Source organism: Balearica regulorum, chromosome Z, assembly GCF_011004875.1.
Source record: "Balearica regulorum gibbericeps isolate bBalReg1 chromosome Z, bBalReg1.pri, whole genome shotgun sequence".
NCBI classification, from domain to species: Eukaryota; Metazoa; Chordata; class Aves; order Gruiformes; family Gruidae; genus Balearica; species Balearica regulorum.
In genome coordinates this window covers 17,733,645-17,754,390 of record NC_046220.1, presented here as the reverse complement: position 1 = coordinate 17,754,390, position 20,746 = coordinate 17,733,645, and the positions used below count along the sequence as shown (strand labels likewise).

General features: G+C 41.4%; 1 protein-coding gene across 2 annotated transcripts in view; it reads right to left on the bottom strand.

The window, feature by feature from the left end:
- Positions 1-16,649, bottom strand: part of COMMD10 (COMM domain containing 10) — a 114,702-nt gene extending 98,053 nt beyond the window's left edge. For both annotated transcript variants that reach the window (XM_075740315.1, XM_075740316.1), the window contains exons 1-4: positions 16,552-16,649; positions 16,320-16,410; positions 13,284-13,394; positions 11,408-11,563 (exon numbers count right to left, since the gene is read on the bottom strand). In XM_075740315.1, the coding sequence (XP_075596430.1) occupies positions 11,408-11,563; positions 13,284-13,394; positions 16,320-16,410; positions 16,552-16,583 (390 nt within the window). In that variant the 5' untranslated portion in view covers positions 16,584-16,649. The remainder of the gene's footprint in view (positions 1-11,407; positions 11,564-13,283; positions 13,395-16,319; positions 16,411-16,551) is intronic.
- Between the last annotated feature and the right edge of the window lie 4,097 nt (positions 16,650-20,746).

The window sequence follows — 20,746 nt, the reverse complement described above, 5'->3', positions numbered from 1 at the left end:
GACTGTAGGACAAACATTAGAAACAGCATTCAAGTTTCCAAAACACTAGTATTTAGGGATTCACTTTGTGCAAAAGGTAAAAGTGGTGTTGTGCTCTCTCCCTGTGAAATTTATGGGCACAGAGTTGCAGTAAAAATATGCACCAGTCTACGAACACTTATACGGAAAAGTCATAGCTGACTGGCTCTTTTATCTGGCATAAGGATATATAGCAAAATCCAATGGTGGCAAGATGAAGTTGGATAGATTTTAATTAGCAATATATATTTATTAACCATAAAAAATACCCCAGATATTACCTGTCATTTCAAGCCTTGAAATCACAAGTACACCCCTGTTTCAAAAGCTCTTTTGCATATTGAAGAAAAATTACAGTTTGTATTACACAGGAAGTTACACAAGATAAGCATAGTACTCTTATAACCTTAAAAGATGCTATTTAGCATGCAGTAACAGAACAAATGTTCCAGATGTTTTTAAACATTCTCAAAATGTACCTTCTTCCAACCTTTATCACTTACACTTTCTTGGTAGAAAACAGAAAAGGGTAAGAAGCATAGGAAGAACTCCATTTAAAAAGTCCTCAGGAAGTATTAGCTACAAATTTTAAACAATTAAAATACTTACTAACAAAGATGAGCAAGTGGAAGATTGAACAGGCTCGTTTGTGCTATAGCTGGCTATCAAAATAAATCTCAGAGGGTATAAAATTGTGTCTTTACTACATTTTTCATCACTTGCTTCTCTCTGCCACTGTTTGTGATGGCATCATACAATGCAAGCTGCTTCACAATCCATTGTGACAATGCCTGTAGGTACGATACGGTTTTTGTGACCGTTGCTTGTCACTGTAAGAATGACACTGTAAGATCAGACACTAACAAGAAACTGAAAGATTCATTCTGTTGGAGCGGTATACCTCCTATTTTTGCATTTCTTCTGATATCAGAAAGAATTTTTCCCCCATTACACACATGCACACATAGCATGCCAATTCTCTTTTTTGTCATAACCACCATAGGATGCATGTGTTTCAGTGTATTTCTGTAGATTTGCCAGCATTTAGAAGAGGGAATTTAGCATATTCACATTACACATACACCCCTTAGCAAGAAGGCCAGTTTCTGAGAAAAATACTTTCAGAGTTTTTCCCATATGGCTTCAAACAGCCAGTCAAGACACAGAATTGACAGCTCTTGTCAAGAATTTTAGGTACGTAACATCACTAGTTGCATTCCCACGCATCATTATATGAAGCAATGCTGTCTGAAGGCTATAAAAAACTTCTCCTTCTTGGCAACACAGGACTCTTATCTTTTTAATTATATATATTTTAAAGATACCCTGAATAATTTTCCAAAACAAGAAAGCTATGAGACATTTAGGTTGACCTGCCTTTAAAACAGATAGATTTACACAAAGTACCAAAAAATGTGCAGAGAACATAATATAGGGGGAGGAAGAAGGGTAGGAAAGCAACAGAATTAATGAAAAATTGCCATGAGAATTCAGAATGAACCCTACTAAAGCTAGCTCTTCTTCGCAGAGAGAAAAAACCACATTTTAATCTGATCAATATCTGTTCTGATTTCTAAACTGATATATTACGAAGCAAAGACTTAAAAACTCGATCAGATTAATATCAGACTATTACCACTGGCCTACCTTTCTAGAGACTAAATTAAGAATGTGTTCAAAGAAAAAACTGATACAAATACCACCATTGTAATTAACAAGGAGTGTATTATACAGCAGAAATAATATAACAAAGGGACTGTCATACAAGTAAAGAGTCAAAGAACCAATTAATGCAACAGGAAAATATACATAATTAATAACCCTGTGCAGCTGAAGACTGTCTATAGGTCAGTGAAGAAAAATGAAAAGATGAAGTGAGAAAATAAATACTATTAAACAGTACAGCTTTAGTTTAACTCTACAGTTTTCATTCATTTCTCAAGACCTTAACGTCCTATGAACTAAGCAGTCTCCACCAAAAAAATTCAAAGACCTATGTTCAAAAAAGAACATTTTTTTCCTCTAATAATTAGAAGTAGTGTTCAATATGCCACAGAAAACTTCACCAAATCGTTATTCTCGGAAATACTTGTTCTGTTGCTCTAACAAACTCAATTTGGCTTGTCACCCTAATGAAGCTATCAGCCAGCGCATTACCACCTACATCTCTTGCATAGAACTGACAGACCCAGAACCCAGAATACTACTTTTTACCAAGATGTATTTTGCACGTGAGAAGATAATCTGGCTTAAGAGAAATAACATGTCAATACAAGCGAAATATCTGTAAGAAATTGCTTCGCATAGTAACTAATGGTCTGAGTCCAAACTGAGCACTGCTGCAAACCAAAAGATGCAGTCGCCTACTCTCTCAAAAATGGCAATGAGCCAAATTAATTAGTAATATTATGAAAAGAATAATCCTGGACAGTCAGCTACCCACGAGTTTTGGCCATCAGTTCTTCCTTCCGTATGCCCAAAGGCTCCAGTGTTTGTGTGATGTGCAAATCATACTTCTAAATAAAAAAAGAAAACTGTCAACCATTTTATGTTCTCTTAAAACAGAACTGAAAGATTAGGCCCTGGTCCTTCTTGTGTACAGTACAGAAAACGGACTTAGGGGCAGCATTTCAGTACATCCAAAGCACACAGCTTCTAAGTACCAGGTGCCAGGAGAGACTCAGAATTATTTTGCCACTTGAATTTTAAACTTTAAACACTTTAAAACAAAGATAAAATTCCAATTAGATCTTTTCAGTTACATTGCAAACTCTATCTTGAACAGTTTCCCTGAACACCTTCTCATGCTGGAACAAAACAATTGGGATCTCAGTAATACTAATCACAACCCTGATTCTGCACTCGGATCCAGATGAGCAATCCCATGTGTACACCCACTAAAGCCACTATAAAGAAAATTCAGAGGTGGTAAGTGTACAAAAAGGCACAGAGCAAGCAAAAGCATGAAATATTCACACATACTCTAAATTCTAAATTAATATGTAGTCCTGTATACCACCTAAACAGGTCAGTAAAAGAAAGACCCTACCAAATATGTAGTCACAACCAAAAAGCTCATACATATTTTTAAAAGAGTATGAAATAAAAAAAATCTGTATTCATAGAATGGTTTGGGTTAGAAGGGACCTTTGAAGATCACCTAGTCCAACCCTCTTGTCACGGGCAGGGACATCCTTCACTAGATCACGTTGTTCAAAACCCCATCAACCTGACTTCGAACACTTTCAGGGAGGTGGCATCCATAACCTCTCTGGACAACCTCTTCCAGTGTCTCACCACCCTCACTGTAAGAAATTTCTTCTTTACATCCAACTTAAACCTATCCTCCTTCAGTTTACAATCATTGCGCCTTGTCTGCCACTACAACCCACAGTAAAAAGTCTCCCTCTATGTTTCTTACAAGCCCCCTTTAAGTATTGAAAGGCCACAATAAGATCTCAATGGAGCCTTCTCTTGTCCAGGCTAAACAATCTCAACTCTCTTGACCTGTCTTCGTAGCAGAGGGTTTCAGCCCTCTGATCATCTTCATGGCCTTCCTCTGAACCCACTCCAACAGGTCTGTGTCTTTCCTGTGCTGGGGACCCCAGAGCTGGATGCAGTACTCCAGGTGGGGTCTCACCAGAATGGAGTAGATGTGGAGAATCACCTCCCTCAACCTGCTGTTCACACTTCTTTTGATGCAGCCCAGGATACAGTTGGCTTTCTGGCCTGCAAGCTCACATTGCCAACTCATGTCCAGCTTTTCACGCACCAGTACCCCCAAGTCCTTGTCTACAGGGCTGCTCTCAATGCATTTATCCCCAAGTCTGTATAGATATCGGAGGTCGCCCTGACCCATGTGCAGGACCTTGCACTTGGCCTTGTTGAAATTCATGACGTTCACATGGGACCACTCCCCAAGTCTGTCAAGGTCCCTCCGGATGGCATCCCTTCCCTCCAGCTAATCAACAGCACCACTCTTCTCAGTGTCGTCCACAAACTTGCTGAGGGTGCACTCAATCCCACTATGTCATTGATGAAGACATTAAATAGTGTTGGTTCCAGTCCAGATCCCTGAGGGAGACCTTTTCTTCCAAAATATATCAGAAATATGTCAGAGACAGATAACATGCACATTGACAAACAGGAAACTTCCAGGGAAAGAGAGTGAGAAATCACAGACTATGTAGCTTAAAATAAAAACAAAATAGACAACACTCTTCTTTTCTTTAGTATTTCTCATAATAAAAAGGGGATATACATTAAAATCAAAAGATAATGGATATACTGTTTTTAAAAAACATCAATACATATCACTTCTCCCTCAAGTGGTAGAAAAATCAGAAATCAGGCAAGTACACAGACTGAAACCTCCAGGTTCATTAAGTAGGATATTTCACAAGTGATAAACAATCATCTCCGAGGGTACAAGACAGCTTCTAAGTCATGAGATGAGGCAGAATTTTTCATCAAACAGGTTAACTAGAGGATTCCATCCCTATGCTTCCATCCAAGGTGCCAAAGACTTGGATACACAATGAACAGGTCTTCTGATCCAGTACAGTAACTCCTGTATGTTTGGAATCAGAATCACTAACAAAAGTACAAGTACACTTGACCAAAAAAACCATCATTGTGAATGCAACTTCAACCATACACAGAGCATGAATACATCAAGAGTCTTAAAAAAAAACATAAAAACAACAACAAAAAAGAAATCCAAAACCCCCCACCAAACACCAATCCTCAAGATTGCTAAGGAAAGCGAATTTCACTCCTATCTTCCTAGGTCCCAGCGAACTAAAGGACAGTCAGCCTCACCTCAGTCCCTGGGAAGGTGATGGAATACCTAATCCTGGAAACCATTTCCAGGCACATGAAGAACAAGAAGGTGACTTAAAGTAGATAGCATGGATTCACAATGGGGAAGTCACACTTGACCAACCTGATAAACTTCTACAACTTCTACTGGCTAGGTAGACAAGGTGAGAGCAGTGGAGAGGGTCTACCTTGACTTCAGGGATGTCTTTGACACTGTGTCCAGTAAGATCCTAATACAGAAGCTGCTGGTTGTATGCTGATGATGCAGACAGAGATATGGACTGAAAATTGGTTGAATGGCCAGGCCCAGAGAGTAGTGATCAGAGGAACAAAGTCTAGTTGGGGGCCAGTGACTAGCAGTGTACCTCAGGGGCAAATATTGGGTCCAGTCCTGTTCAACACCTTCATTAATGATCTGGACAATGGGGCAGGGTGTACCCTCAGCAAGCTTACAGATGACACAAAACTGGGAGAAGTGACTGGTACACCAGAGGGTCATGCTGCCAACTCAAGGGACCTGGACAGGCTGGAGGAATGGGCTGACAGGAACCTCACAAAGTTCAACAAGGGGAAGTGCAAAGTCCTGCACCTGGGGAGGAACAACCTCCGGCACCAGTACGTGCTGGGGGCCACACAGCTGGAAAGCAGCTTTGTGAAAAAGAACCTGGGAACCTGGCTGTCCTGGTGGGCACAAAGATGAAAGTGAGCCAGCAACGTGCCCTTGCAGCAAAGAAGGCTAATGGCATCCCGGGCTGCATTAGGAGAAGTAGTGCCAGCAGGCTGAGGGAGGTGAGCCTTCCCTTCTACTCAGCAACAGTCAGGCCACATCTGGAGTACCGTTACTAGTTCTGGGCTCTCCAGTACAACAGAGACATGGACATCCTGGAGAGAGTCCAGCAAAGGTCACTAAGGTGCTGAAGGGACTGGAGCACCTCGCATATGAGGAAAGGCTGAGAGACCTGGGACTGTTCAGTCTGGAGAAGAGAGGGCTCAGGGGAATCTCACCAATGCATATAAATACCTGAAGGGAGGGTTCAAGGAGGATGGAGCCAGGCTCTTTCCAGTGGTGTCCAGTCAAAGGACAAGAGGCAATGGGCACAAAACAAATCACAGCAGGTTCCCTCTGAACATCAGGAAACACTTTTGCACTTTATGGGTGACCGAGCACTGGCACAGGTTGCCCAGAGAGGTGGTGGACTATCTATCCTCGGAGATATTCAAAAGCCATCTGGACGTGATCCTGGGCAACCTGGTCTAGGTAGCCCTGCTTGAGCAGGCGGGGTTGGGCAAGATGACCTCCAGAGGCCCCTTCCAACCTCAACCATTCTCTGATTCTGTTAATGTCTATGGCTCACAAAACTGCACAAGAAAGCCCCGTATTCTCACACCTGAGTAATTTAGTCTGGATTTCCAAGGCACATCACATAACTGTAATTTATCAAATGGAATTACTGTCCACTATTAACATTTTCTTTATGGACATAAACAAAATGGCAAATTGTTGACTGGAGAAGAGAAGGCTCAGAGGGATCTCACAGATTCACAGATTGGTAGGAGTGGGAAAGGACCTCTAGAGATCACCTAGTCCAATCCCCCTGCTAGAGCAGGAACACCCAGAGCAGGTTGCACAGGATTGTCTCCAGGAAGGTTTTAAAGAAGGAGAAGGAGACCCCACAACCTCTCTGAGCAGCCTGTTCCAGTGCTCTGTCACTCTCAGAGTAAGGAAGTTTTTTCTCATGTTCAGAGGGAACTTTCTGTGTTCCAGTTTGTGTCCGTTGCCCCTTGTCCTGTCGCTGGGCACCACTGAGTCTGGCCCCTTCCTCTAGACATCCACCCTTTAGATATTTATAAGCATTCATAAGATCCCCTCACAGTCTTCTCTTCTCCAGGCTAAAGAGACCCAGCTCTCTCAGCCTTTCCTCATACAACAGATGCTCCAGTCCCCTCATCATCATTGTAGCCCTCTGCTGGACTCTCATCAATGTATACACATACCTGAATGGAAGGTGCAAAGAGGATGAAGCCAGGCTCTTGTCAGTGGTGCCCAGTGACAAGACAAGAAGCAACGGGCTACAAACTGGAACACAGGAGGGTCTACCTGAACACAGGAATACACTTTTGCACTTTCAGGGTGACCAAGCACTGGCACCAGCCTGCCCAGGAGGGTGGCGGAGTCTCCATCCTTTGAGATGTTCAAACGCTGTGTATTGGGTTTGTATGGCAAGGTTTTGGTAGTGGGTGGGCTATAGGGGTGGCTTCTGCGAGAAGCTGCTACAAGTTTCCCCTATGTCAGATAGAATCAATGCCAGCCAGCTCCAAGACAGACCCACTTCTTGCCAAGGGAAATCCCATCAGCAACAGTGGCAGTGTCTCTGGGATAATGTACTTAAGAAGGAAAAAAAAAAACCTGCTGGGGTAGAACAACAGCAGCCAGAAGAGAGGAGTGAGAAGATGTGAGAGGAACAACTTTGCAGACACCAAGGTCAGTGAAGAAGAAGGGGAAGGAGGTGCTCTAGGTGCCAGAGCAGAGATTCCCCTGCAGCCCCTGGAGAAGACCATGCTGAGGCAGGCTGTCCCCCTGCAGCCCACAGAGGTCCATGGTGGAACAGATATCCACCTGCAGCCCATGGAGGACCCCATGCCAGAGCAGGTGGAGGCACCTGAAGGAGGCTGTGACCCCATGGGAAGCCTGCACTGGAGCAGTTTGCTCCTGAAGGACTGCACCCCATGGGAGGGACCCACGCTGGAGCAGCTGGTGAAGAACTGCAGCCCGTGGGAAGGACTCACGTTGGAGAAGGCCGTGAAGGACTGTCTCCTGTGGGAGGGCCCCCAGGCTAGAGCAGGGGCAGAGTGTGAGGAATCCTCCCCCTGAGGAGGAAGGAGCCGCAGAGACACCGTGTGATGAACTGACCACAATCCCCATTCCCCGTCCCCCTGTGCCACTGGGAGGGAGGAGGGAGAGAAATGGGGAGTGAAGTCGGGCCTGGGAAGAAGGGAGGGGTGGGGGGAAGGTGTTTCAGGATTTAATTTTCATTCCTCATTACAAGACAGCCAGCTGAATATAAGCCAGCAGTGTGCCCAGGTGGCCAAGAAGGCCAACAGCATCCTGGCTTGTATCAGGAACAGTGTGGCCAGCAGGAGTAGAGATGTGATCGTCCCCCTGTACTCGGCACTGGAGAGGCTGCACCTCGAGTCCTGTGTTCAGTTTTGGGCCGCTCACTATGAGAAAGACATTGAGGTGCTGGAGCGTCTCCAAAGAAGGGAAACAAAGTGGTGAAGGGTCTAGAGAGCAAGTCTTACGAGGAGCGGCTGAGAGAACTGGTGTTTAGTCTACACAACAGGAGGCTGAAAGGAGACCTTATCACTCTCTACAACTACCTGACAGGAGGTTGTTGGTTTCTTCTCCCAAGTAACAAGCAATACAACAAGAGGAAATGGCCTCAAGTTGCGCCAGGGGAGGTTTAGATTGGATATTAGGAAAAATTTCTTCACCAAAAGGGTTATCAAGCACTGGAACAGGCTGCCCAGGGAAGTGGCTGAGTCACCACCCCTGGAGGTATTTAAAACACATGTAGATGTGGTGCTTAGGGACACAGTTTAGTGGCTGGACTTGGCGGTGCTAGCTGAATGCTTGGACTTGATGATCTTAAAAGTATTTTCCAACCAAAAGGATTCTATGATTCTATGACTCTGCTCTGACTGGTAATAAATTAAATTCATTTTCCTGCATAGATTTTCTATTGCCCATGATGGTAATCTGTGGATAATTGACCCATGAGCTTTTTATTGTATTTTCTCTGCCCTGTCCAGCTGAGGAGAGCAGTGATAGAACAGCTTTAGTGGGCACCTGGCCTCCAGACAGGGTCAACCCACCACATGCTGTCAGAACAGTCCTGGGCAACTGACTCTAGATGGCCCTGCTTGAGCAGAGATGCTGGACCAGATGCCCTCCAGAGGTCCCTTCCAACCTCAACCATTCTGTGATTATGGTGCTGACAATTATGACAACAGAACAGTCGTATTCTTTTTATGTATCTAGTATTGCTTCTATGAGAGACGTGAACAGCACAAATCATTAACTTACACATGGCCATGTAAATAAGTACCTATACAGAGGGCACACTGAGAGGGTCAATTGTTTTAAATATTACACCTGTACATACACATTGCAGAGAGTATTAATAATTGGATACACATCTCTTTGTAAAAAGAAGTTAATATAATCTCTAAATCAATCTAAAAACCGAAATTGTATATCTAATCTAAAAAGCTAGCACTTTGGTCTAAGTAATTTTCAGGATTCTAACTTTTTTTTAACTTTAAGATGTTGATGAAAGTTTACAGGAAGTTGCCTACTGTAACAATGTTTCACAAGTAAGAGACTATTTTGCCCACTGTTTCTCAAGGTATAGAAAAATAATACAGCAAATATGTGTCAATACACAATTACTTATAGAATATAGAAGTAATTAATTAAGTGATCATGCAGTCATCTACTGCACTTATAAGGCAAGGAGATTCATAAGATTATAAGGAGATGGCAAGAATCTTCTTCCATTATCTTCCATTATTCTGCTTTGTTAGCAGAATAAATACTTTATTTACCAATTAGTTCTGTGAATTGAGGCTTTGGGTTAAGGAAAATTTCTCTTGAACTTTGAGTTTTTCACTCAACTAAAGTCTATAAGATTAAAATGTTTTTGAAACAAACTAAGAAAATTAATTTAAGTTCAAACTCAAATTACACCTTAGAGTCTACACTCACACTCAAACTGATACTCAACTTGTCATCTAGGCTATGAAAAGGAAAAAATGGGGTGAACTTATGCTTTAAGCATATGTAGACACATACACCTATATTTAAACCTGCTTTCATGCAAAAAAACCAAGTAAGTTGAACTATATTTTGGCAGTTGCTTTTCTGCAAGCTTAATTACAAATGACAGTTTAAACCTGCTTTATATGAGAAGCAATATACTAGCAAAATGCCATTCCATGAGATCATGGTGAAGTCACAAAGAACCTCCAAAACTATCATACACCAGAAACATTGTACGTTGCAGAGCTCACAAAACTGCAGACAAGAAACAGAGAAATGTCATCCCCAAACTAGGTCACAGAAGGACCACAAGTGTGTATGGTACAAGGTCCAAATAAAAAAGGATTAAAGGTGTTATTAGTTTCTCATATGCTGAGGACCCAGGAGTAAAATACCTATTAGTGCATAGTCCATCTGAAGAAAATTCTTCGACAGCTGCTTTGTAGGGTATCTTCAGAATTGCCTTCCATTCTGCACACACATGCTGTATTCCGAAAAGTTAGCCTTACAACCTTCTGTGATTTCACCTGGTTTTCAAACTACTCACCTCCTTCAGTGGACAGTCATACCTGCCTATAAACTCGCAGTATTGCTGACCATTTAAACTTTGGGACCTGTATGCTTGGCATTGGTATATGTTATCTCAAAAAGACAGAAGCCCAAAACTCTTTTTTTTTTTTTTTTTGCATACTTACTTTGTCATTTATTTGGTTAGGTTCGTGAGTTACCATAATTTTGGACACGAAAATTCTGCAAGTTTTGTGTCTAAAATTACCCAGTTTTATAAAGGATCAAGTTTAAATACTTTTGAAAAATTATCTGTGATGCAATTCTGAATATCTTTAGCCTGCTCCACAGACATGCCTTATCTCCTCAAATTTGTATTTTACACCTAATTAAAAATCTAGGTTTATTTAGGTGTAAACCTGCTGGTATAAATTATGTTGTTGCATTTCTGTCAGTGTATCATGTGTACCTTATATATAAAATTTATTTTCTATGTATATTTTACTAACAAAATCATAAAGTAACAAACTGAATTTTATCCCAGCAAGATATACAGCAATGATAAAAATAAAGCAACAATAATTGAGACAGTGTTCCACAATTCTTTTGACGCATTTGATCCTGGCTGACACTGATGTGTTCAGTATACATCTTCTAATGCAGCTGAAGGCTTATTACGAATCAACAGAAGGATGTTGTTATACCTTCTCATAGATGTATACATTTATAACTAAAGAAACAATGAGACTTCCATAGCATGTATCAAAGTTTTAACTGGTAACAGGCACATATGAAGCAAGATTATTATGTCATCAGAGAAAAGTTATCTCAGAATCGTAGTATCTCAAAAAGGGCATCATCCAATCAGCTTACAAAATTAGATATGGCAGGGGCTCAGATAGAGAATCAACAGGCTGATGAGCTAAACCACTGCAAGTGTTCCTGAGCACATTCTACCCTTGCCCTATTGTAAAGCATGTTCACAAACATCTCCAAATGGTATGTAGATTGCACTACATTGCTAACAGTTCACATACAGTCAGGTTCCAGCAGCTCAGCTAACATATAACATCTCTTCAAGATACTGGAACTCCACTGCCTTGATCACATTTATTTACTACCTACTAAGTATCCTTTTTATTTTCCAGTACCTTGGCTTGTCACAAACTTTGTATCTTAGATTAAACTCCTGGCTTTAAAACAAACCTACACAGTTTTATTCTCTTTTAGAAAAAACATTACCTTCTGAGGAGTCAAAACCCTCTGCCTGAACTTTTCAATCGTATCTTGACCTGCAGCTGCCCATGCACTGGCAAATGCTTCAGCTTTGTCTTCATCCAGGTGAACATTTTGCAGCTGTTGTTGCAATGAAGCAGGCTTCAAATTATGATAGACTGCCTGTTAAAAGGAAAAATAACTGCTGTTGTCAAGTACTGCAAGTTGTGCCAGATACATTCTACCACAGATGGCCACCATGTTCACGTAAGGTTTTTACTAGCAACTCTACTGTGGGACTGCAAGCATCCTGTTTATCGTAACCCTCTGACTGAGAAGATAGAAAAGTGTAACTATCTCAATTGTACCTCAAAATGCAGTATTACAAATTACTCTTCTCTAGATAAACAAACTATGAAAAAAACCACATATACAAGCTAGATCAGAGTATATGTATGTTCTTTGACTGTACATAATGCCAAAGCAGCCATCACAGAAAAAATAATAGGCTTTGAAGTCAGTTATGAGGTAATATTCTGAAAAGACAGGAACAGTTTCCCAAAAACAGTGAATTAGCTATAACCTCCCTAATAGCATCAATTTTCGTGGTAAACACTCTATGTAGTATGCTGGTCTCCACTTTCAAAACAGGACTCCGTCAGCACCACAGTGGGGGAAAAGAAAAGAGAAAAGAAACAACACATGTGGAAAAGATCATGCAGCAGTTTTTGTTATCTATAATGTGTCCATAGAACAAAGGGCTGTTAAAAAAGTTATGCTCTGACAGAATAAGCAGCTACTCCAAGAAGCGTAGGTATCAGCAGGAACACAAGAGTCCTCACATGATACGTATTCCATATGGGGCTCTTCTCTGAGCAGATATTAATATCCTTCCTTTTTTCTTTTTTTTTTTTTAATGCAAAGAAGTAAGTCCTAGAGGACACTGAACTGCTTTTTCTGTTCACCTTCAGGAATTTTCATATAAATGAAGCAGTCTGATGAAATTAAGACCTGGCAATAAAACAGGTAAGTTTGCTGTTTGAAATGAAAATTCAAAATTCCAGTCTGGATGCAACCTCAGGTTTCATTTTGATTTTTTGGTGGATAGGAGCCATGAAGAGGATGGTTTGTTTGTTTTCTTTCGAATGCTGTGGTATGTGAACTAGTCATAAACTGACGTGTAAGAAAGGACAAGATTCAAATCCCACAACAGACCAGAAGTATGCATGCCCTCTGCACAGACTACACTCTTACTATACGTGCATAAAATGGATGGATAACACCATGGCTAAGAGAATTCCTAAGAAAGTTACGATATTTACCATAACACACCATCTTTCCAGCCTCAGGAAGTGGTAGACTGTAGAACTAGAAAACCTTCTCTATTTACAAGATATTTAGCTCTACACCATGCAGTCACCTACTGCTTCAGATACTACAGCTACATCAGGCATGCCTGTTCGCCCAAGTGCAAACTGCTTCTGTGCATGAAAATTTTCCGTAACTGACACTTCATGTAACTTAAGCAGTGCTCAATAACGTCATCTAATATTTTCCTTACAGAAATTTAAAAAAAAAAAAAAAAAAAAACCACCAGCTGGCTTGCTTACAATGAATATGAGCAAAGACCATGTCTCATAATTATCAACACTTCCCTCAGAGTCATGCAGACCTCACTTCCACCACCCATATTGACGTTAGCTGGAAACTCACTCCACAAATGTAATGAGTCCACTCCAAATCAGGAAAGCATGCAAACAAAAGCAATAAAATCACCTCCAAAACATACATAATATGCTACAGATACATATTTTCACTAATTCCTTTTTAACCTGACTTTTAAATTTTTGAAATATATAATCAGATGAAAAAAAATTAATTCATAAGGATAGAAACAAGGTACCTGTTCCAAAATGAATGATATAGTTTCAAGAACTAGATGAAGATCCTGTTTTTCCAATGAAAAAGCTATTTGAAGCTTTTCTTCCTCCTCTTCACTGAAGCTACTTTCAGCCTGAAGCACAAAAATGGTTAGTCCTAACATTCCATTTAGCAACCAAGACCATATCTGTCAAAACAAAAACCTTCTCCCCATTTTAATAAACATAGTGGCTGTCCAGTTGTTTCTAAATAGAAATAAAAAGTAAAGCTCTTTTCCAACAGAAAAATACAATACAAGTCCTCTCACTGAAAATCAAAATTAAAAGCCAACAGTATTACACAAGAATTTATCAGGATTACTTGAAATACATCACAAGAAAATGCTTTCTCTTTGCACCTAAGAGACATTAAAGAAATGTTTTTCTTTAAAGTAGCTTTCAACTATCAGATCATCTCTAACAACCTTTTATAAATAAAGGTATGAAAAGTAGGAACTGTGTTACTTGAATCAGAACCCAAAGAAAACAGAAGGTAAAACTATAGCAAAGTTAGTTAGGTATGCTTCTTTCACTCTGGATACTGTTCTGAAAATCACTCATGCTGTTATAAAGGAAATAAACATAAGAAGGACATGGAGCTGTTGGAGTGACTCCAGAGGAGGGCCGCAAAGATGATCAGAGGGCTGGAGCACCTCTCCTATGAGGACAGGCTGAGAGAGTTGGGGTTGTTCAGCCTGGAGAAGGGAAGGCTCCGGGGAGATCTAATTGCGGCCTTCCAGTACCTGAAAGGGGCCTACAGGAAAGCTGGAGAGGGACTGTTTATCAGGGAGTGTAGTGACAGGGCAAGGGGGAATGGGCTTAAGCTGAAGGAGGGCAGATATAGATTAGATATTAGAAAGAAATTCTTTACTGTTCAAGTGGTGAGGTACTGGCACAGGTTGCCCAGAGAGGTTGTGGATGCCCCCTCCCTGGCAGTGTTAAAGGCCAGGTTGGATGGGGCTTTGGGCAACGTGGTCTAGTGGGGGGTGTCCCTGCCCATGGCGGGGGGGTTGGAACTAGATGGTCTTTGAGGTCTCTTCCAACCCAAACCATTCTGTGATTCTATGAAAGGCCTCACATATGCTTATTTTGAAAGTCAGATCTGAATCTTTAGCCTACTTTATTACTGAGAAAACACAGCAGCCACATTTACTATACTACACCAAACTGAACAGTAATTTCAATGCAGATATTGCCATCTTTTAAAATTTAATTACTAACAAATCTATGCTACAGACATCAAAACACCATATTTAGACAACTTAGTAATCCAAAACTGCAAAGCTACACAAAAAAAGCAATTGAGCTGTCAGAATAAACAAAATGAGGCAATTACAGAAAAATTTCAATGATCGCAATGTCTGCAACAAGAGTATCAAAATGGAAACATTATTTGAATCATTAGCTGTTAGAAGGAAATGCAGAGCTCTGGATATCTGCTTCATTAAGGCAAGTAAGTTTATTTAAAGTTTCCAGTGCTCTAACATGCCCTAGAGTCAGATGCTTTGGAAAGGCCAGCTGAACAATTCATGAGATTGACTGAGTGGGCTACATTGAAAAGACCACTCCAGATCACGTAAACACTGATTAAAATTGTGAAGACCAACTAAACTGCTATTGAGTAGGGTGGTTTGGGGTTTGTTTTTTTTTTTTTTGCCGGGGGGGGGGGGGGGGGGGGGGGGGAGGTTGGTGACGCTTTCCAGTTACCAATGAGTTAATATCCACACACAACAATCGAGAAAACCCTCTGCAATCACAGCAGCACCCAAGCTAGTAGTTTTGGTAGGAATGAAATCAGCCAATTGAATCAAATAATCAAAACGATCCTTATAGTCTCAGAATTAGGACCTTTAATGCATTTGTATTTTCTATCCATGCTGCTCCTAACCGGTAATATTTTAACATTTAGTTTGTATCTATATGTGTATAGAAAACAAATTCTGTATTTCTTTTTATATTTTTTTAACATGAAACAAGGGAATAAACAAAAACTGACACTGAAAGATAAAGAAACTCAAGAAAATAATTTCTGGTTTAGCATTTGTCTTACATTTTCCCCCTGCAATATTTAGTGCCAAGGTTAGATTTAGTCTCCGTTTGACTTTTTGGCACTCTGATGAAACTGACTACTGATTTTGTTTCTTTATTTTGTTTTTAGTATTTATTCTGCAATTAAAAAAAAAAAAACAAAAAACAAAAAAAACCACTTCTGTAAAGATGACAAAACTATTCACTAAAAGTTAAGGACTTTATTTTTAACCTGAATTCCACAGACAGCTTTGATCAACTGACACAGAAAAGGTGTGGGGGGGTAAAATGCATTTAGGCTTTCCATTTGAGGGCAGGAGTGGAGCGAGTGCAACAAGACAAGGGACTCATGTCTCCTCTGAGCACGTTCTCAGAGACACCAGCACCCAGAGGCGACGCAAGGAGGTTATGATAAATATTACTGGTTCTCACACCATTCACCTTCTGCCATTCATTACCGGTTCTTATTTCATTCACCTGAAATAGTTCTAATAATTAGTGATGAGTGAAATTATTTAATCAAAATCAAAAGATCAAAAATACTTTAAAAAAATTGAAGTAATTGTCCCTTAGCAAAAGGGAGCATCGCATCCGCCCCAAAAAGACGCCTCTGTAGCACTTGGACAAAGGAGGGGCAGAGCTCCTCCCGGCTCGGCTCCGTTCCCCGCCTGTCCCGTCCCGTAGCAGGGCAGGCCCGGCAGGCCGCGGCAGGAGGGCGGGCGGGACGGAGAGGAGCGGAACTCGGCAAGTCGCTCTGCTTCGGCTGCACCGGCACCGCGTGTGGCAGGCCCACCCACTCCTGCGGCTTGGCCCGGAGCAGCGCGGCCAAAGCCCCGGCAGGACGCGGCTGGGCCCCGCGTCCGCCGGCCGCGGCCCAAGACCCCTGCCGCACACGCGGAGCCCCCGCTTCCGCCTCGCCCCGCCCGGCGGACACGGCCCGCCTGCCGGACACGGCCCCAGCGGGCTCCCCGCCCGCAGCCCGCCCCGCCAACCTTCACGTGCAGCTTCTGGAGGAGACGGGAAACGAGCCGCGGGAACCGGCCCGGGTCCACCGCGTTCAGCAGCGACACGGCCCTGCGGATGCTGCGCGGAAAAAGAGGAGGTGGTCAGGTCCCGCCGCGCCCCGGCACCGCGGCAAGGCCCTGCCCCCGACCCGCCCTGCCGTGCCGTGCCCTGCTGCGGCAGGAGCGCTGCCGCCGGTGCCACCGTCAGCACCACCGGTACCTGTCGCTCTCCGGGACGACGGGCGCCGCCATGGCTGCCGCTGCAGCCCCGCCCCGCGACGGCAACGCGGCGGGGCCAAAGGCTGGCGCTCCGCCTCGCCACGGTACGGTGCGGCGCGGACGTGGTGGCTGCTGGGGCTGCGCTCGCTGAGTCTCGGGAAAGGCAGAGCGAGCCTGTGGCGGCCTTCGCGGGGGAGCGGTAAGAAGCAAACGGGCGGCGCCTCCCTCACGGGTTTGCAGCACCCCGCAACCCTCGGTAGAGGTTATAGTTGAAGTCCTCGGATTTAAAAGCTGTGAAGTCGTACTAGTGCCTAGCAGTGCTCGTATTTGAGTCCCACCGCTGAAGTGTGGGTTGTGTGAAACTCCTCAGCCTCCCCAGGCCCCACGGAGCCCTTGTGGTAGCGCGCAGCCAGCTCCAAACCGCGGGACAGCGAACTTCTCCTCGGTAGGCCCCGGCGCCTGCAGTATTACTGCAAAGTGTTCCGGAGGCCCTGGAAATTTCAGTTCACGTGGAAGCGGCACTGAACTGGATATTCCTACTCCGTGGATATTACTACCTGGAATGGATGTAATGTCTGTGAGATCTCTAATTTCTGTCAGATTTGGCTGAAATTGGAAAAAAAAAATCTGTTTAAAAGACAATAGGACAAGCAAGCAGGAACAAGCAGCATGACTGTGTAAACCTTGTTTTCCTAGGAAGCCAACTAAAAATATTAAAAATCTGCAAAAGGCTTCTGAATGTGGCTGTAAAGGTTTATAAGATGTGGCTGGAAGGGTTAGGTGTATGGTAATAATTTACAGTAGGCTTATAAGTTATGGTAATAAGTTATAGAAAAGGCTGGAAATTTTTTGAGGTACTGTAAATAAATGTTTTGTAAACATTCATGCTGACATCTTGCTTCTGTCAAAGTGAGGGGAATTTAGTCATTAACTTAAGTAGGGCCAGGATTTCAGCCAGGACTTATGAAAAGATAATGTCTGTTTAAATAGACTTGGCCTGAAGAAAACCTCAGGAAAAAAGAGTGACAAACCTGGCCATACTCCAACATGAATTTTAAAGCAGAGAATTCCTGGCTGAGACTTTAACAACATTTGTACTGTACCTTTTACCCAAAGTTGCACCCACAGTTGCTGTTACGAAAAGCAGCTAACAATTTTTCAAGCTATTGTTCTGGAGTGAAATATAATTACATTCAACTATTTCATCTGGTTTTCTGTACTCTTAAGCATGAAAAGACAATATTCTTGCAAGAAATTTATTTGGCTGGAAAAGAAAAATGAGTGTTTCACTCTACACTGAAATAATGTAACTTCTTGGTCCAGGAGATGTCCCCTGAGAGCAGAATTTTATAAAGTTCAGTCAAAATGAGCAAGGGTGACTGGAAGTCTAGACAATTGCTTACTTATTTTAAAAAGTTCTAGCTGATAGAGGTATTGGATGTGCCACTCAGGTTTGCTGCCAATTCTCTGGTTTTATAATCATATGGACCTATTTTAAAGCGTTTTCTTTCATACTTTGCTACATCAAATGAATATTCAAAATGAATAGTCAAAAAAAAATGAATATTAAAAACTCAACAGGATTCTTAGCAACATATTCCGTATGGATCTGCTTCACAGAGGAGGTTTGACTTGAGACCTCTGGAGGTTTCTTCCACCCTGTATTCTTCTGTGTTCAAAGCCTCACTGAAGAAAGACAGGAAAGAGAGAACCTAGTTGGAAATAATAAATAATGAAGCTGACAAGGTGCTGTCAAGTACAAAATTAAGTAATCTTTTTTCCTAATACCTTTTCAGTTCCTAAAAAAGAATTATAAAAAGTTGTGACTTCTCATACATCCATTCATTTATTACTGTTTTGTACTTGCATCCATGTTCCATTTTCTCAATCTGAATAGCTTTTTTCACTTAGCTAATGGCATTACACAATTTAATGTATTTTATCAGTTGTCTTAACTACGCATCTAATTAAGACACATTTTGAGTCAAATTATTACCCATATTTTGACTGAAAATATTCCACTTAGACATGCAAATAGATCTTTTATGGGCTTTTGGATTAGTCTGATCACATCCTATGACAAAATCTTAGCATCACTCACTGAGACTTTAGAGCATTTAGCTGCTAATGAGAGTTAGGAATCTTACTGCCTTACAACAGTCTAGAAAAGTTCAATCATCTCCCCTACTTTGCATTTCCAGAAATTGCACTGTATATTCTGTTCTTTCACAAAGACCGAACAAGCCTTCATGTTATTTGATTATGATTTGTTTTACAGACTTTGGTCATGACCCAGCCCTTCAGTTAGAATTCATTTTGGCTCTGCTTTTTAAAATACTTCTGTGGTTATCAGGTGAAAATGATTATATAGAGCATGAAACAGATGTAAAGTTAGGAATTACGGAATACTTTCCACACAAGGTTAGTTAAGCAGTGTAAGAAATTGCGTGAGAAGTTGAAGAATCTCTTTCATGAGAGATTTTGAAGCACAAAGAGACAAATACCTATCATGAAAAATGAGTGGTAAATGCATAGAAAATGAGTAAAGCTGATCCAGCATTGAGGCTCTCAAGATCCTATCAGGACCTATTTTCTTTGAGTACTGTTTTCTCTTTTTTACTTTGCTCCTTTTGATCCACTTTTTATTCCATAGCCCCTTACTTGCAATGCCATTCTGTCTGCACTCAAGCCTTTCCTTTTTCTGTCATCTTCATCTCTTGTTATTTTTCCTTACTTCTGAAGGTCCACACAAAACAGAACATGTTGAACTCCTTCAAAATCTGATTTGTACGATATCCCTGACACTGTTTATTGACTAAATAATTGCACTAGAACTCAATGAAAATAAACCAATAATGTTTCACATGAATTTTCACTTGCAACTTGCAAGTGGCTGAAGCAATTGAAGTTAGGAAACTGTAAATTGGTGTGGTGGGGATTGAATTGTGCCTTTTACCTGGTATTAAATACCTGAACTTTTGCAATCTTGTTGAAAAAGTGCTTCTTTTTTGTGAAGTGTGTTCTAAGTCAGTTAAATTACTGACTGATTACTGTTGGAAAGAGATAATCTTCTGTTGCTGTCTGTGACTGTTACTATGAAACAATCTGCCATTCTTTCTGTGTAATTATTTGCATTCCACTGAATGAGTAATCTCATTAAAATCACCAGGACTATTTGGATTCTGCTTGGAAGGAGTAAGGGCAGGGAATTCTGAATACAGGCAGGGGATTCTTAGTTTATTGGTTCTGTATGCTGGTTTATTGTTTACTATTTTTGTGCTTATATGTGAACATTCGCTGTTAGATCTAGTCATGTGAAGGGAGCCAGATTATTGGCAGTGCTTCACAATGGAAATCAGGGCTGCATACTTACTCCTTTAATCCAAGGTATCTCTGAGCATCCAGGAGATTGAGCTGTGGGCAACAGGCATTAAATTATTACGTTATAACAAATCGATATGATCCTGTAAGGAACCAGCATTCATACACTCACACCTGAGTGGAGGTGGCAGCAGGTCAGTACTTTGCAAGGCCAGGCCAATGGAGAAAAGATGCTTTGCCCTCTGCAAATGATAGGACAGGAAATCTTTCTACAGTTCATGCCAAGATTACAAATTAGGGTTAATGAAATGCAAGTATCACATTCTAACTAATGTTCAAAGTTGCTGTTAGCTCAGACTTGATATATCTGTTTTCCAAGTAGAATGGGATAAAAAAAAATAGTCCATTGAAACATGCATAATTTATTTTTAAAAGTTTTAAGATCATGAACTATGTGTTAAAGGAGAAGCTACAATCAATATTGCTATCACTAGGTAAGAAACTCAATAGACCTGCAGCAACTGTAATGCTTTTGGTGCAAATATTTATGTAAGGCATATTTAAATATTTATCCAGAAAGTATAAATCTATATTTCTTTAGTCAGGTGCTTTTGGTTTTCCCACTGAAGTGAATCAAATCTGTATTCTGCTCTGGTGTGGCAGTATATAGAGAAAGTTCGGTTGTGCTCTTATAGGAGGTGTTAAAAGGATCATGAAAATTGTCTAGAAAAGAGTTCAGAGTGGTTCGTTTTGAGGGTTTTTTTAATGCCTTTCTGTGTTTGCATGAATCACAGAGGATGGCAAATAGTAACTTACCTTGACAAATGCTGGCACATACTAGTGTAAGTCCAGTAACAGCATGGACTTATTTCTCT